This window comes from Ammospiza caudacuta, chromosome 2 (genome assembly GCF_027887145.1).
Source record: "Ammospiza caudacuta isolate bAmmCau1 chromosome 2, bAmmCau1.pri, whole genome shotgun sequence".
In the NCBI taxonomy this organism is placed as follows: Eukaryota; Metazoa; Chordata; class Aves; order Passeriformes; family Passerellidae; genus Ammospiza; species Ammospiza caudacuta.
The window spans coordinates 52,902,366-52,921,452 of NC_080594.1; the positions used below are offsets into that span (position 1 = coordinate 52,902,366).

General features: G+C 37.8%; 1 protein-coding gene across 3 annotated transcripts in view; it reads left to right on the plus strand.

The window, feature by feature from the left end:
- Positions 1-19,087, plus strand: part of FRY (FRY microtubule binding protein) — a 157,411-nt gene that overhangs the window by 34,764 nt on the left and 103,560 nt on the right. For all 3 annotated transcript variants that reach the window (XM_058800482.1, XM_058800483.1, XM_058800484.1), the window contains exons 3-4: positions 9,972-10,025; positions 17,416-17,555. In XM_058800482.1, the coding sequence (XP_058656465.1) occupies positions 9,972-10,025; positions 17,416-17,555 (194 nt within the window). The remainder of the gene's footprint in view (positions 1-9,971; positions 10,026-17,415; positions 17,556-19,087) is intronic.

The following is a 19,087-nucleotide window of genomic DNA, read 5'->3' on the forward strand; positions in this document are numbered from 1 at the left end:
TAGTTGGTCTCAGGATTTTATTCAACTTGTAGCCATACCTAAGGATTTCTCATCGCCCAGAGGAGCTTTAAGTGCCCAATCCCTGGAAGTATTCAAGACCAGAATAGAGCAATCTATCTAGTGGGAGTTGTCCCTGCCCATGCCAGTAGGGTTGGAGTTTGATGATCTTTAAGGTCCTTCTAACCCAAACTACTCCATGATTCTATGATTCTGAGTTTAATTTCTGTGTGGACTGTCTCTACAGTTCTGTTTCCTTTCACTCAGACTTTCCAGCAGCTAACTGCTCTGTTTCAAGAAATCAATTAAACCAAACAATGGTTCAGTCATCACTCTTCCCTCCTTCACTAATCAGTTTTCCTTGGGAGCTCACTGGCTTTCCAAATATATTCCAGTCCGCTGGTGATAAAGAAGCCCAAGCTGGGCCAGATCAGTGTGCTCTTTTCTCCAGCAGAAGGAAAGGCAGCTAAGCCTGGGAGATCTCTTCCATGAAATAAGCAGACTCTACTCAAGAACTCAAAGGATGTGAAGGCAGAAAATAATGGGAAAGATTGGCCTTTTGTACAAAAGGTCGAGAGCAATCAAATATAACAAAGACAAGTCCAATGGCATAAAGATCTTTCACTTCCCCTTCCACTTACCACCTCAGATATAGTATCTCTCTCCAGTTATCTCAGTCTGTATCTCAGGTTGAGATCTGTAGCAGAAGCCAGGCACTGAACAGCATAGAGCTAGGGTAGGTAATTGTCTTCTAGGACAAGGTGGGTAATTATCTCAGGACAGTTATCTTCCAGAATAATTCTTTTCCAATTATCTTCCAGAAAGATCTAGAAAGGGTTGCATGAGTGAAGCAATGATCATAGATCAGCTATCTTCTGTGTAGTTCAGGGGGACACACTGCAGCATTGAAACATAGAAGTTGAGGAAGAAGAGTATGAAGGATGCAGCTGGGGAAAAAAGAGATAGAGGAAGAGACAAATGCAGGGTTTCAGAAATAATCGCGGGGAGTGCAGGAGAACACAGAGAGCATCCAGTATGGTCTGATTCCAACACCCATATAAGACTGAGGGGAAAACGTTATGCCATTTAGCTAGTCAAGACTGAAACAGACACGCTTTTGCATAGACATTGGCATTGTCATTTGCACTTCAATACAGGTCTATAAAACTTTCACACATTTCAGAGTCAGATGGTGTCAATGGGCACTTTCTCAGTGCTCTCAGGGTTTCCATGGCTGAGTGAGCATGCAGAATGCTGCTTGGGACATGAGCAGAGCTCATTCCAATGGTCAGGCTCTGCAGGAAGCTCGCTGTCCCTCGGCCTCATTACTGCATGGATACAGTTGGAGGATAGTGAATGGTTCAAATCGCTACGGGAATTTAACATTGCAAGTCAGATTCAATCCAAGGTCACTGAGGCAGTCACACTGCATCACATGTTGGCCAATGCTTGCAAATATAGCAGAGAACCTACCACATGCCCTTAATCACATTATGGTGTCATTTAAGGAGATGGCTATTGCCACTCTCCAGAAAATGGAAGTCTTACTACAGTAATTTCAGGCCAATCTTATCACTGAAGCCATCATGAAGGACAGAAAAAAATCAAGTGTACACTTCAGTAGCATTGTTGGCAGATAAGCAGCAATTCATTAAAGAGGTATCTTCCCATAGCTTCACAACTGCTTCATCCTTTGCATGCTTTCAGTCACATTTCAAGTCATTGAGGTATTACTTAATTTATGTGGTCTTTTCTGGGCCTGAATCTGGCATGGCACAGTTTATACATCAGACAGCTTGAATTGTACCATATTTGACCCTGCAAATGTGGTGGCATAACAAATATGAGAAAACTTGAAATACTTCATGTAGCTACCTTCCCAAATTGGAGGCTCACCCAATAAGGTCTTGTTTCACTAGCTGAGCATGCAACAAGTGTGGAAGCTACAGCTTTTAGGGCCAACAGACTTGTAGCAAAAGAACAGTGAAGGCTTACATTAGCTCTGCAAAGGCATCTGGCATCCTCCTTGAAAGTCTGTCAAATCAGTACCAGTAACCAGAAGGAGAAGGCTTCAGATCAAATCATCTTGGGACACCTCTGATGTGGTACATTTACAGCCTTTGAAATAAACACATAACCAATACAGGTCCAAGTAACAGAATTTTAAAGAAAACTACTGGCAGTAATTCTCAAGTTCACTTTAGAAATACACTTTCCTCATCTCTTTTTCTGTTCTGTGAAAACAGGTGCACGGTTGGTGACAATAAGTATCTGATCTTAAAGCAGTAATGGACATCAGACAGCAGACCATGGCCAGGGTCATTTGCTGTCCTTTATTGCCCCTGGCTGTCTGGGTCTTGAGAGAATGTGATTCCTGTTTGCAGAGATCCCTGCTGTGCTTGGAGCAGCCCTGCAATTACAAGCCTAAATTTATTCAAATCAAGTGATAAGGGCTTCCTATAGGCTTTATTAAATTAGGTCACATTATTCTGAGTGGGTAACCAGTGGTCAGGGCCCTCAGGCACTAATAAGCCTTAATGGCCTCCTCTGAGTCTCTCCCACACCTGCCCACAGGCCAGGACCCATTCCCAGGTTTGGGAGCCATTAGTCCCTGCTGCAACAGCCACAGCAGTCTCCTGCTCCCACAGCCCTGCCCCCTCCCTGTCAGGGGCCTTGCTGAGCCAGGTCACATAGCTGAAAACCCTTAATAAACCATAATAAACAGTTGAAACAGTGTCTTGAATAGCAGTTTCATGAAAAGGTCTTAATGTAGACTTGGAAATTTTGATCTCCATCGTCATTATTGTTCTTTTTGCTACATGGAAATCACTTATCAAACATTTTTTTAGAGCATCATGCTTATTCCAGTCCAACAGGCTGATAAAGATCTTGGGCTCTCATACTGCACCCTATGACACCACAGTCAACCACTGTTGACTGAGGCCTTATACATTCCCTACCCTAGTAAATTAGATTTCAATCAACAAAATTTTATCTTCTATATTGGAATTTTTAGGTTAGAATCACACAAGGCTGTGATGGAACTGTGCTGTCAACAATAAATGCCCACACTTTGTCTCCAGATGATCTTTTTAAATTTATCATACTTACATATTGTAAAATCTACCTCTTTCTGTACACTGTAGTATTGCAATAAATAAAATCAGAGAAAGCCAAGGGAAAATGTTGTAATGCTAACCAGGAGGATCCTTATAGACATAGGATTTTGATGTGTTCATTAAGTTACAATTTTGAAAAGGCATTCCTAGTAAAACAAACTCTGAAAACAAACAGCCCTGAAAATTTCCTTTCTCACTTGTGCTAGAGTGTACCAGCAATCTCAGTAAAGTTATCATTAGTACTCTTTTCAACTTACAGGTTTCACAAAAGCGTGTATTGAAATATTTCTTTAAGGTTTCACAAAAGCATGTCTTTAAAATATTTCTTTCAGAGCTGGTCCACTAGTAGTTATCTGCTTTTTTGGGGCTTAAAATATTGTAGTAAAAGAAATGTTTTACTTCCTGTGTACAATAAAGCATCTTACTTTGCAATGGAAAATAGAAATGCTGAGAGTAGTAGGTTTGTTGTTTGGATTTGTTGGGGTTTTTTTGGGGGTTTTTTTTGTTGGTTTTTGTTTTGTGTTGGGAGTTTTTTTTTACGTTCTGTGTCATGTTGGGAAAGTAGCAGTAATTTTTGTACTTTGCATTGAATAGCAATCTATAGTTCAGTGGGTTTGCTTCTTTATTCAGGATGCCTGAAATTTACCTTTGTAGAGTAGCACTTCTGAAAATCAATTTGGTGGATTTTTGGCCTGTATGGCCATTTTTTTTCTGACATATCAGTTACTTTAGACTAAACATTCACATGACCAAAATTTATGTGTCCATGTTTTAGTTTTCTTGGTAGACAGTCTAGGTAAAAGATGCCTTTTGCAGAAAATGTGGTAATTAAACCAAATTAGCCTGCAATACCTGATGTGATGACATAGTCTGTCATTGAATCAGAACAGTGCATGATGATGCCAAAGAGTCAAAGCCAGGGAGTGAGAACCTGTATTTGAAGCTGAACTGATGTTTTCCTGAATTTTTATATTCAGCAGTACAGGCACATCCTTTTCCACATGAACAAAACAGAAGAGCTGTTACAAAAAAAAAAACCCAAAGCAATTACATGGAGAAAGAATAGACTCAGTAATACTGAGTTTGTCTTTTAAACATTCACCTTTCATTATTTTTGTGCATTAACTGTAATGACGAGTAGGTTTTTGACTTGAGCTTGTTAAATAATATTTTTTTTAAATGTAGCACATTTTTACATATATTTCATGGCCACTTGAACTATGCTTATTTAAACCACATGAAGTACCATGCACAATTAGTATTGCTTTTTTACTCAATTTTCAACAGTTAAATGATATCCATCACAGTTTTTGTTAATATTTTGTGCATCTGTAATTTTGTCTTATGCAAAGTTCTGATGTTTCCTTGAAGCTGTATTATCTTATCTTTTTTATTATGTTTTCCTTTAGAATTTCCAGATGCTGTATCCTTAGGATTTCAAAGGTTAATGAGGGAAATCTCCTTTATTTTACTCTCTGTGTACCGTGTCACTGACACAGTTTCTTAAAAGAAGTGTCTAGCAGCTAACTGATGCTAAGAGAAGTCAAAGATTGTGTTGTCATCCACTGAACAGGCAGTTTAGATGTTTATGCATGAGGACCTGCTGACTTGCGAAGAATGGTTAATGAAAACAGGACACTAATTTGCCTGTTTCATTGAATTTGCAGGTGGGAGACAGTTGGGAGGCTATCAGAGTAAACAGATCATCCTTTTCAGTCAAAAAGCTTGGCTCTCTTAATTGCTTAGGTATAAATTGATTAAACTCTTTGGGGTGGTGGTGGGAATTTCCAAATAGTAAAAAGGTATATAAATGAAAAAATTACTTCCTGAGAAGTTCAGAGCTATTTTCTGTACTAGAGCTTTTTGTGTGTGACCACAGACTGTTCCATATCCAATTTTGAAAGGGCCAAGCAGAAGTAAATACTCACAAGTCCAGCTTCATGGACCTGCTCAGTGCAGGATCAGCACAGATCCATTCTGGGAGGGGGAAGGCAGGAGCACACAGCTGGAGTGCAGGACATGGGTTACCCATCACATGAGTACGGGACTGACAGTGATGCTTTTTCCTGGTTTTGTATGCACAAAATAATCAATGCAAAAAAAACTTTGCATGTTTGAGAGCAGACCTTTTCCTACAAACAACAATTCTCTTTCCTGCTGAAAGGTGTATAAGACAGAGATGTTCATTTGGGGAAGAGGGGGCCAATGGGGTGATTCATCATGAGAAGAAAGAATCACACTTGGGGATTTTTGGGCTCTTAAGATTGTTCTTACATGCATTTTACATATGTTGTAGCTGTAGTAGTTGAATGTGTTAAGTGTCTACTCCATTTTGTGTGAAAAGGTCCATTCTTCTTTCTATTTGGTGTGTCTTCCACCCCAGAAGAGCTCTCAGTAGAGTATGTCTGTCTGCTTTTTAGTGTGCAGTGCAGAAGTTAAAATTAGTGTAAAAATATCCTTTCACCATGCTTTTAGGCAGAAAAAAAAAAGAGGTTTTATCTCAATCTGTAACACAGTAGCCTATCATATTTCAGTAGGAAAAACAGGCCTAATGGTTGCTGAGATTAGAAATAGCTTTAAGGGGCGTTATATGTCATTATAACATGGTGACATAGTGAAGCTTAATAGGCACTACAACATCCTTTTGTTTTTATGTTTCCCTGAACACTCAGTTCTGTGACAGGTGGCTATTCCTGTGTAAATTAACCCAATTATATTTGTGTAGCAGCCCTGAAAAAGCCTTAATATATTAACCATTAAAAGTCACTGACAGTCTTTGGAGAAATGTTTTTGTGTGTCTGTGTGAATGGAGGGTTTGAATGATATGTTGTTTTTTAGGTAATTTGTAAATATTATATTTAGTTGATGCATGCAAATATGATAATATATATATTTCCCATTGTATAGTTAACATATTCTGTTTTATTATATTCTATTTGTGTTTTCCCAAGAGCAATGAGAGAGAGGAAGGAAGTTAAGTTTTAGTTGAGCATTTTGTTTTGTAGGCATAAGCGACACAAACCATTTAGATGTTTTTATTGAGAAACAATGGTTTCAAATATTAAATTCCTTTGCTATTTATCTCTAACATGTTTATATCATGGGAGTTACCAGCATATTCATATTTTGTTGTTGCAGGCTTTGGCTCCAAATTCAGCCAAACTATTCATCTAAGATTGGGAAGACATTTTTCTAGAATGTGTATCAACAGAGACTCAAATAAGTCAACTTATATTTTAAAAAAGCCCCTTTGCCATTCCTGGGTTGGGTGGGCAAGAAAATCATTTGAAGTAAAATTGTACCATGAGGGTAGAAAACAGTTTTAGGATTTTTTGAAAACTAATTAAGTGTACCTCCAGGTTAAATAGACCTGTGGAATCTATTGCCTAGAGACAGTTTCATATTATTACTCATTTTAACCTTTCTTGGCAAGTCCCGAACCTGTGGTATGCAGTAAAAACACCTACCATGAGTATAAATGTATTTTGTGTAGTATCTGCCATAGCAACACTATTGAAAAAAAATACTGCATAAAACGAAAAGGTGAGATTTGTAAGGATATTTGAACTAAGCAAATAGAATAGGCAAGTGGTTTACAGTAGATGAAAAGAAATTTTCTGTTGCATAAAGGAAAATTGCTGTTTTCAAAGGACACTTGAAGTACCTGCATATAATAGAGTTGCCTTTGAATTTACTCAGTAATGTCTCCCTGACATGGTCAGTTGTTACCCTTATCATGAATGTATTCGTACTTTTATATTTTAGGACTGCTTAGACAACAAAACCCCAAGCACATTTCTATCTAGCCCTTCGTCTTTATTCAGTTTTTTATCTATTCAGCACTCAGGATTAGTAATAAGTAGTAATAAGTTCTACGCTGAGTTCTCTCAAACCTCCAAACCCCACATGCAATCTGATATGGCTGTTGCCATTCACTGCAGGGAGACGACGACGGCCTCTGGTGTGGGCACCCCGCTCCCAGAAGTGGGAAGGTGTGTGCAAACACTCTTTTCTCCATGGGTCAGGTTGGGTCCTGCAGTGGCTGCAGGGAGCACCGGTGGCAGAACTGTCCAGGGAAGGAGTCAAGGGAGAAGCAGCAGCAGCAATCCAAACAGGGGCATGAAGAGGCAGAGACAGCTGCAGCAGCAGCTGCTGCCTGGCAAAAGTGTGAGGGGAAGGGAGCAGCAGAAGCAGCAGTAGGTGCAGGATGGGATGAAGGGAGGAAAAAGGCCTCAACTGAAGCCCTAAACCAGAGACATTGAGAAGTTAGGGCAGCAGAAGGCTTCCTGGCTTTTGGCAGTTCTCCATGCCATCTGCCTTCTGCTGCAACCAAGGCTGCTGCATGGCCTAGGAATGGTTTCTTTGGGCCAGTGCACCAAGCCCTGGTGTAGCACCTGTAGGAGGGCACATGATGGCTTGTATTGCATTGTCAAATGGAGGAGTCTTCTTCAACCCAGGCCTGCATCCCCTAGGGAGTGTCATCATCAGAAACTCAGCTATCTGGGAGGTGTATGTGCTTCCCCAGATAGGTTACAAGTGATGAGGACATTTTCAGGATTGCAGTTCCTATCTCAGGTTTCCAGAGCATGGTTTGTCTTATTTAATTGTGTCCCCCTTAGAGACAGCATGTGATGAGGAATCCCACACCTCATTTCTCCCTGAAACTCTGCTCTCTGAAAGCCAAGTACTGCAGTGTTGGCCATGGAATCACAAAGCTTCTGCATGCTGAAGCACTTTTTGTTGAAATAGATGTTTATCTATGGTAACACAAGTCTTCTGAACAGGATCAGAAATTTCTTGATTAAAAAGACAAAAAAAGAGGGTGTTGATTTTTTTTTTTCCCCCCAAACAGCAGTAAATTCTTAGTATGCTGAATTGTCCAGGACCCATGAAAACAAGAATCCTTTTCCTTTCAAATAAGTTGAACACTACTTTTGAAAGTTTATCTGCTGTCCTTTTCAGTGAAAAGCAATAGACAAAAGAAGCATTGTCCTCCTGTGAGACACAATTAGGCAGGGTAGAACCGACTTACTGATTGAGGAGGAGGAGGGCTGTGGGTGGGGTGGTATCCTGTGTTTTCTCAGGGTTACAAGGTTTTTTAATGCAGATGTTCATCACCAATAATCTGTCATAAAGTTGTAATTAATAGCTGTTGTGCCCATAATGTAACCTGGAGGATTCACTTGAGATACTGGATAAAACTATGAAAAATATTGATGGCTGTTCTGGGTAAATCAGTGACTCAGTAGAAAACATTTTGTTGATTTTTGTATTTGCTAGGTAGTCAGGGGATACTGCAGTCACCCCACAGCTGGCCTCCTTGCCAGCTGGCATTACAAGTGGATCAGCATAATTAATTTCAAAATCAGTCAGCAGATTATACCAGGCAACATTTGGTTCTGAAAGAAACATGAAATAATAGAAATCTTTGGTCCAACTCAAGACTCTCCATTTCCTTATCTCATCAGCTTTACAGATTTCTTTATTTTATATCTATTATCCCCTGGCAGGGATGGTATTTTGCCTGGTACATTAACAGAAGCTGATGAGTGTAATAGTTTGTTGAAAGCTGAACACAAAATCTCATTCTGAGCTGGTGGGAGAGTCCCAGTCTTGCAGCTGTAGGAGAAGAAAGAGTCATGATTTATAGAAGAATAAGGCACTGGCACATTGCAGACACCAGAAACAGTAGTGTAATTCACAGCAGAATTGTGATGATGACAAGTGATGTGTTTTTCAGAATGTCATCTGTCCTCATGTGTTGTTTATTTTCACTGTGGTGTAGGAGATTCATGTTTTGTGTACTGTTGCATGCATCTAGAATATTGGCCTGTGTACTTCTCCATGTCTCAGTAGTTCAGCGTGCTTGACAAAGAAGCCATGCAGGTGAATGGATGTTCACACATGGTTTCTCTGAGTTGGACAGTTCTCCTTGGCTTTTCCAGTTACTCTGAGAATATGACCTGAAAATTTGCTTCCATTCTGAAAATACCTTTTTAAATTCTTTTAGTGATAATTTTCCCCACTACTGTCTTCCTTTAAAAATTAACTCTATGGTCTTTGATTCTTCTAAGACCCCTTTTCTTTCAGTATGCCCTGCATGATACATTATATCTTTGGTCATGTTTGCATTGCCTGGAAGTTTTATAACAAGAAGGGACATCATGTAACAGAATCACAGAATCACAAGGTTGGAAGAGATCTTCAAAATCATCAAGTCCAACCCATGTCCTAACACCTCAACTAAACCACGGCACTGAGTGCCACATCCAGTCTTTTTTTAAACACATCCAGGGATGGTGACTCCACCACCTCCCTGGGCAGACCATTCCGGTACTTCATCATCTTTCCATAAAAACCTTTTTCCTGATGTCCAACCTATATTTCCCTTGGCACAGCTTGAGGCTGTATCCTCTGGTTCTGTCATCTGCTGCCTGGTGAAAGAGATCAACCCCCACCTGACTACAGCCACCTTTCAGGGAGATGTGGAGAGTGATAAGGTCGCCTCTGAGTCTCCTTGTCTCCTAAATAGAGCCCCTTGGTTATGTATTAGAGGAAACAGTAGGTGATTTTTAGGATGTTGCAAGAATTTATCACTGATGTGAACACAAGCTCAGATGCAATGAATGGCCAATCCTTCTCTTTCATGAAAAGACATTAAATCACTCAAGACAGTCCATCAGTATTGGCTGATACATATGCAGAGGCCTCCTTTGCATATGCAGCAATTGTCCTGGTATCTTCAGGATCAGATCAGGAGGCACATTATGTGAGTAAAAAATCTAACAGAAAAATAATAGTAAAATATGATAGCATTGATCTTAAGTAATGCATATTTAATATATTTTCTTTCAGGAGAAGCCACTGACCAAATCTCTGCAACGAGGAGAAGATCCCCAGTTTGATCAAGTAAGACACTTGAAATTACATTATTTCCATTCCTCAGGCTAAAAGAGGAGTGCATTGGGAGGCATTCTAGAGTCCTTTCACTGTTGTTGCATACTGCAGAAGTAAAATTTCTTTATGTTCTTTGGGTAGATAAATGATAAATACTTGCCTAACCATTCTTGGATATAAATTGGAAGAATTTTTCCTCTGTTTCCAAGGTCAATATTTTTCTGCCATAGAACTTGTTCCTTTTATAGTGTATTAGGCACATACATTGTTTCTTGTCTGTTTCTCCTGATGGGGATCTTGAAGCCAAATTTGTATCTTTTCAAATCATGTAGTTTTTGAAACAGGCGTGTGGCTCCCAATCTTTCTTTTATGAGGGTTCTTTTATAGTTAATAAGAGGGCCTGTAGAATCATGGCTGTTGAAATCAGTCTCATCAGTCTGAGTAGCTGTGACTCAGCATGACTTATGTGTGTGCTGCCCTTCAAATAGGCTGAGCCAACCTGTTGTGTTTAAAATTACATATAAGTTCAATTGTCAGAATTAATTTTATATACATATTATTTTCCTTCCTGTGGGAAGAATGTTACACTCAAATGGGAAGTAAAACAAATTAAGCCATCCAGATGCAAACCTTGTGATACTGTTCCTGCAGTACATTAAACAAACTCATAATGGGTGACGGTGATTTGATTAAATATTTATGGTTTAGCAAATTTTGGCCCTTTAAAATGAAGAATTGGAAGACTGATACTTCTCCTAGTAATTGGTAAATAGAAAGAAAATTGAGTAATTAAGTCAAGATCATTTAATGAGAACAGCAAAAGCTTCCTGGAGTGAAACAACTGTGTGTTTACTGCTGTAGCAATTTACTCTGAATTCAGGGAGGAAAAAAACCAAAACAGATGCGGATCAAACACCAAGGTTAATTTTATTATATATGACATTCATATATCTTTCTATCCACATATCTGAAGTCCTACCTATATGCAGAGTTGGTAGAAAAGCATAGTGGTGAGATTGACTTAGATATCTTGTCAGAAAGCCTGCTTTCAGGTGCTTGAAATTTTTAAAACTAACTATTTAAGCTGAAATTTTCAGAGTTTGTCAGCCTCAGGCCAGGTTGATGGCAACGTTTCTCTTTGCAGCTTTCACATTGTTTTCTACTTAAATAGTATTTTCATTTTGAGATGTTCTGGTGCTTGTGGAATTGATGCAGGCCTGTGATCAGTAGGTGGGACCTGAACTTGGCTTATGAGCCCATTTTCAAGAACATGGTTCATATTTACTAAAATGATTTTAGTTCAGCTAAATGCATACAGTCAAAGAATGGTTTTAATTGTATTCAGAGAGTTTGCATTCAAAATTTTGTAGTGCACAATATAGATTTGGTAAAACTGAGCTAGAGTAGAGACAGGAAGACAGAGCAAAAAGTCTTTTTTTACCTGGCATGTTTCACCCACTAGATTATGTGAGTACATTGTATTATAAGCTATTTTTCAAATGATAATGTGTCGGTATTATAAAGTTGTCATGAAAGTATGGATAATAAAATGAAGGTGTGGTCTGCCTGGGAAGCTCTTGCTATGATGTGGTACCACAACCCAAGTAAGAAGGCATGTGCTTTTAAGTGAAACCACTCAAGTTTTATTTTTGAAGTTAACTCAAGTATTTAAAGCATTTATAGGATGAGGAAAGACCAGGTTGGTAATCCCTTACTTCCCTTTTCCAGTTAAGGTGCAGAAAGCTTTGGTGTTTATTTCAGAAACCCAGTCATCCAGCAAAAACAAAAAATGCCAGCCATGACATTCCTGATATTTTTACTACAGAAATTAAGAGGGAGAAGAGGGACAATCTCTATGAACAAACTTCTTCAAGGAGTGTCTAATAATTTTTACTTTCAGTTTTAGGGCATTTAAGTGACAGACAGTCAAAGGAATCTAATTTTATTTCTTTTGACGTTATCAAAACTATCTCTATTCAATTAAGGTGAAATTGATAAGTAATGCTGAAGTGAGTAGGTCACTAGCTACGTTAAAATGTCTGAGCTCAGTCTTCTAAGGATAAATTAAAAAACAACAAAAATAAGGCATGACCTGATTTAAAACTTGTTTTTTTGCAAGCCAGCTTCAGAGGTAGGAAAAAAAAAAGCCCAAAAATTAACTTAACAATGAGCAAAATGGCACTTTGGCTCCTCAAAGTAACCAGCATCAAGTTTAACACTGAAACCCCCAAACCATTTGAGATGGCTATGAAACATTCCCTACTACCCCTGAATAGTTCTGTCTCTGTCTCCCTGAGAACCAGCAATTTTTTCCTGCCCATCCTTAGGCACTGTTTTAGGAACACTGGTTTTGATGGTGGTGATGGATCCAACGTCTGGAAACCTGACTGGGCCAGGGCTGTGTCTCTCCACACAGGTGTAGTCAGTGTGTCCTGTTAGGCAGACAGCATGTTTAGCTGCCAATTGCATCACCCTCCTCAAAAGAATAATAGGATCTTGAGCAATGTATGAAGTGATGATACTTATCCCAACTTGCTGAATGCCTCACCATTGGCCAGCAGACTGCATTCCTTACACTGACTGTGTTTTCCTTTCTAGGTGTGCATGTGTATAAAGAAAATATATACAGGAAATTATGTAGGTTTTTTTCATATGGTTTTAAATAGTTTCATAGTATATTTAAAGTCATGTTTTGAAAGTCCTTGATTAGGCAACTCTAGCTGCCTATTGGCAAAGAGCATTACAGCTCCAGCATTAGCATGCTCTGTGCCCCCAGTTACAGAGATGTTATTAAACATTGTACTAGTGAACTATGACTTAAACTTCCTATTACAGGAAACCATAAAGTTGCAGTACATGAAAAGATCAAAAGCCAGCAAAGACCGATAATTCTCCAAGAGGGTGATCCTCACCTAAGGAAACATTTTTATTACTCTTTTCTCAGCCTCTACTAATGTATCATTTGTTCTTACCACGGTGTATAAATGTTCCATGAACTGACAACACTGGAGGCAGAAGAAGGGCACTGTGTAATCTTGGACTGAGCTACAAACTGCTTTCCATATAAAAACACAAAATGAATGTAATGTTTTGGCCATGAAAGTAAACTTTAACAGGAGGGCTTAGTTTTCATATGAGGCTATCTGTCGGAGCAGCCTGTTGCAGAAGTTTCAGCGTAAACTGCACAAAAGCTTATTCTTGTTACAGTTTTACTGCTCTCTTCTTTGAAGTGCACTTCTTGGTGACTACAAATTGCAAAGCAAAAACATTTTAGGAGAGGAAACAAAAAAAAAAATCAGCCTTGGTAAAGAAAGGAAGGAAACGAAAATAAATAACAATAATAAAAAAGTGGAAAATGCAATAAATAGATAAGGCACTAAGCAGCATACTATGATAAAGTGTCCTTTTTCATAACAACCTAAACATGATTGATGATGCGCTGATAATGATTCTTATCCAATATTGTTTTTAGATGTAGTTAGTGAACACTGATATCATTGTCATTGCAGCAGCACTGCAATTGGCTGCTTTTGTGTTTTCCCTTTCCCTGAGTTTTACACATTGTCCTTCATCACCAGAAAAAGGCACAGGGTAGTGAAAGTATGAGAAATGATAGTCATGGGATCATAAAATAACCTTTGGCTCCTGGTCAGAAATTTGGGTTCAAGCAGTGTGTAAAGAAGTACATCTGAAGGCAAAATTGAAGGAAACACCTTCAGAACCAAACTTGCTGTCTACTAAAAGTAAATGGGTTTTCATGTAAACTGTTAAAGGCAAAATTGAAGGTAACACCTTCAGAACCAAACTTGCTGTCTACTAAAAGTAAATGGGTTTTCATGTAAACTGTTATGCTGGCAGTAAAATAGCCATAAACATTGGTAGTGTATAAGCATGCTAGCTGAAATTACCCATCCATAAAATTATGATAATAAAAAGTCCTTGTTTCTTTTTTTGCCTCACAAAGCCAAGGCCATTAATGAAAACGACTGAGTGCAGCTTGAATAGTTATCAGTTTTAACCATTTTCAGGTTAAAACTTCATAACATGGTCCAAAAAAAAGCTGAGAACAAAGATGTGAATGAAGGAAGATCTCCACAATCACAAATGCATTCAGCAGTGTTGATAGAAAGTGTAAAACCTTACTTGTGCTTGTCCATCATTTAGAATCTGCACAACAGCAATTTGAAGATAAAATGTGCAGACACTCTGGGAAAAATAGTCAAAAGAAATAAACCAAGACTGTGCAAAAATGAAGTATTGCAATTCTGCATTATTTAAATGGCAATAAGATGCCCATTCAACATATATATTGATTGATATATGTGGTATAGAAAAAGAATGCCAAAAAAATTAATGATACTGCTGGGAACTAGGTGCAGTTTTGAATATATTTGGTGTTAAAGCACATAAAAATTCATTAGTGAAATGAAAAAAGTAATCATATCAATTTGCTGTTAGTGGAAACCTTTTGTGTATTTGAATTTTGATGATATATTAAGACTTTTATGAAAGTATATAAATTGTAGTGAGCTGTCTGAGCAGAATTTCATTAAATTTACTCTTGCATTTTAATCCAAAATAAATATTAATCATTTACATAAAGTATATTTAATGCTCTGTGAACACGGGTTTCAAACAGCTCCCTGCTTGTGCAGCTTTCTTATCCTTAAGCTGTACAGTAGGTAGTTCATTTATGACGGAAGAATATGATCACTTGTCCAACAAGGACATATTTGTACATCTGTGCACTCCCTTTCAGGAGCAGCACAGAGCTAGAATTCATCTCACTCCTGGACTTACTTCCAGTAAATGAAAGGGTTGAGTAACCGGCATGCTGGCTAGACTTCCCTCCCTTCCTGTTCCCTGAGAGCCAGGTCTTTTCCCAGTCCACCCTTCCTTCCTGTCTTAAAAGTGCAATGACAGAAAGATTAAAAAAAAAAAAAAAAAGGAAGGAAAAAATAAAAAGCTATATTGACCTTTTATCCCAAATGAAGACAGACACTGTAAATTCAACAGAGAAAGTATGGCATGAGAAGATTTAACAGGAATCACTTTGACTTTTTCTGGTGACATTTTTTAGGTGGGATTTAGAGATCAACTGTGATAAGTATGTCAGTGAACATGCAGGAAGATCTGATTGAAACAACTTTTCATTTATAGTTAGCTACTGTGATTTCTGAAAAGATATTTAGGTCTGTTTGAGGACAGACTTTTTAATAGGGGCAGTGGACATAGGACAAAGACTAAGGGTTTTAAGTTAAAAGAGGGTAATTTTTTACTAACTAGAAGGAGGATATTTTTTACTGTGAGGCTGAAGCAGCTTGTTTGGAGAAGGTGTAGATGCCCCATCCCTGGAAGTGTTCAAAGCCAGGTTGGCTGGGCTTTGATCACCCTTGTCTAGTGGAAGGTGTCCCAGCCAATATTAGGGAGGTTGGAACTAGATGACCTTTGAGGTCTCTTCCAACCCAAACTATTCTGTGAGTCCATGATTTTATGGTTCTTTTCTAGTCTTCCCTAGGAAATCCATTTTCATTGTATTTTGTCATTAACAAGCAGTGTTGTGCTAACTTCATAAAAAGTTTTGTAAAACCAGTAGAGAAGTTAGTCGGTAGTGTATAGTTTACCTCGACACCAGGTGACTGATTTTTTCTGAGTATTTATCTGAAGGCTTAACACTAGAAGGCTTTGGTATATTTGAGCCTGAAGTCCTATAGTAATTCTTTATGAAAGGCCTCCTGTCACTGCTGCAAGCATTTGCTTCATTATGTCTTCCACAGCAATATGTTTCATATTTCAGGTAAAAAAATCTATTGCAGACTAGATGAAAGTTTTCCAATAATATTACTTTTATGGAAACTTTTAATTTAGCAGGGGCAGTTATTATATCTTTCTAATGCAGCATGTTTAATTTTAGGCCATAATACCTGAATAATAATATTTCATCCTCAAAGTGTCTCATTGACTTTAATCCGCAATGTCATTGAGAATTAGTTAAATTAGTTGAGGCTGAAAAACTACAAAAGAGATTCAGAGCTATTCATCAAGACTAAGTGTCATCCACAAAAGTTCTCAGTTAAGGTTATAGTAGTATTTGGGAATGCTTGCTCTGCCAGTTTTGTTCTGGTCTTATTCACACAGCACTCACACAAGTTTGGTGTTACATGAGACATTAAACTCTATTGTTTTTCCACAAGAATTTGGTTTAAGTTTAAGCAGGTAGGTGAACCTGACAGTTAATTACATAATCAGTGTACTTAGCATGTAGTGCACACTTCAGCTCTTCACTCCTGATACTCAGTTCTTTGCAAGATCAAGGCCTGCATGATGTGTCAAAGGTGTCAAAAATCTCCAGATCACTAATTTCTTCCCTATTTTAAACAGTTGTTTCTTATTTTCTTAGACTGTGCACAAATACTGTAGCTGTGAACGTTCAGTTGCAATACATGTATTATCCTCTTGTATAATAAGGCTGGGGGGAGGGTTCACCCTGCTTGTTGATCTTTTCATGTTTTGTAGCTTTATGGTTTCTTGTAGTAGAATGTTTAAGTCACAGTTCAGGCCAAGATGCTCAGTTACATTTTTGTAATTGGTGACACAGTTAATACTGAGTGAGCAGTAATCTTCTTATCCAGTATGCCACTAGAGCTGTTTAATCAGCGACCTTTAAGGAATAATTCTAAACTATGTTTTGTTTATTTGTGCCCACATTGACGCAAGAAACTCTAAAACTTTTTCTATATATAGAAGAGTAGTTTTCAGGTTTTTTCTTAAGTTTTCAGATGTGGGAGCCTATGAGTAAGATACATCCATCTGCATGGTCAGTTGATTAAAATGATTGCAGAACTTCTGGTGTTTCCTGATATATTTGGAGTTTCAATGGGGGCATCCAGCCGTTGTATATAACCCCTGGAGACAGTACCTCTAATTCATTACTTTTTCTTTTCTTACAATCAGTTTGAACTCAAATCAACATTGTGTAACAAATCAAAATAACCTGCTTGAAGAACTAGATGATTTTCTGGTAGGTTGAAAGATGTTAAACACAATTTTAATGCATTTTAATATCATCAATATAAAGACTTTATCAACATGCACTCTGGTGTTGCATTTTTGTTTATGTTTTATAGAATCACAGATTCATTTAGGTTGGAAAATACTTTTGATATCATCAAGTTCAACCACAAACCCAACACTGTCAAGTCTAAACACTAAACCATGTTCCTACATGCCATGTCTACACTTCTTTTAAAGATAGGAAATGCAGAACATTAAGCCACTGCTTGTACCATAGTTCTCAAAAATGGATGAAAATAAGAATGAACCATTGAATTAGTACTCTTTTTAAGGAGGAGAGAAAACCTGGACAGCATTTTACTTGTTATTTATTGTGTTTTCCTGATAGGTTATAAGCTCAATGAGCTCACTTTCAGAATATTGTCTGCCCTCTATCCTGCGCACTTTGTTTGATTGGTATAAAAGGCAGAACGGTATAGAAGATGAATCTCATGAGTACAGACCAAGAACAAGCACTAAATCCAAAAGGTATGTTTTTGAACATGTGTAATTGATAAATTCCAAGGTTAAGTGTGTTACAGTTCACCCATCAACTTTTGTGAGGTAACAGTTGCTTGATAATTGTGTTGTTTTTCTGCTTGTTCCTGGAAATCTTCTCTCAGCTTCTTGATGGATGGAATAATTGTGTCTTTCACCTTATGCTCCTCATAGTTCAAACATAACTGTTACATGCTGTTGTAATTGCCTTACAGATATTTTGGATGCTTTCATATTTAAATACCAGTTTGTATAAACTGTATTTACTCAAGTGATCGAGCAATAATTCTGTGCCACTTGGAAGAATTTTTCTTATATAGCTTTCTGTTTACACATAAAAAAATACACATATACCTACCCTCAATCTGAAAACCTGAGAATCAGTCAGGGAGATTTAGCAGCATACCTCTTAAAAGTAACAAGCATGCAAAAATAATGATGTCCATAGTTCCTCAGTGATAAGGCAGCAAAGTAGTCTTAGTTATATTGAGGTCTGGCAATGTGGTTCAATACTCTTCAAACTTTAAGTTTTTCTGAATACTTCAGTACTACTTTTACATGCTTCAATGAAACAGCAGGAGAATGAACTGTCAAAGCTGGTGTTCAGAAATGTTAAGGAATTCTTCACATTGGGATTATATTATAACCCAGTAACTACAAAAGGCGGTGGTTGCTGGAGCAAGGAGTTGGTGGCTAGGTTTAGATACCAAGGTAAAAATGAACCTGAATTAGACTCTTTATGTCAATAGAAGTGGGCAGTATGAAGACACAGTTCATTAATTAGATGTCTGCTTTTGGGTGAGATGAATCCTTGCCTTGAATTGCTTCTTTCTCCCAACTTGTTCCACGACTACCTGCTCATAAATATCTGTCTTCAGGAACTCCACCCAAAATTTCGTTGAAGGTCAGTTTAGCAGTGAAACAAGACCACTCTGTCAATGGGTGGTGTTACAGAAGGAATGTATAACGAGTTATACAGTTATTTCTCCAGTTAATGTAAAACCAAAGGAAACCAAAATGCAAATAACTTGCTTCAACACTCATCAAGTTGTACTCTCAAATGCCTGTTTTATTACAAACACATAAGTACAATTGAAATCACTAAAACTGTCAATGTTAATAAGAATCGTGCCAAATTTAAACAAAAATCTCACTGGAATCATGTTAAATGCTTCAAGTGGACTGCAGAACTGTTTCTTTAATGTTTATTTTACAAAAAAAATACTGTATATTTCATGTTATCTTTTCAGTACACTTTGAAACTTTAATCAGTTGATTGAAATGGGTATTTTTTGGTATTTCTATTGGAAGCTGTTCACCTCAGACTTTTATTCCTCTGTGTTGTTCTGTACAAAAAATGTGTTAAAAGTTTGACAAGTGTTGCCAAAGCTAAAAAGTTAACACTGGAACTTTTTTTAAGAGATAATACAATTTGATTGTGAATTCTCCACTGGTACTTTTAAGGAATTTGCCAAAATTCATAACAAGTCTAAATATGAATTTGATAGCACAGTTACATTTGC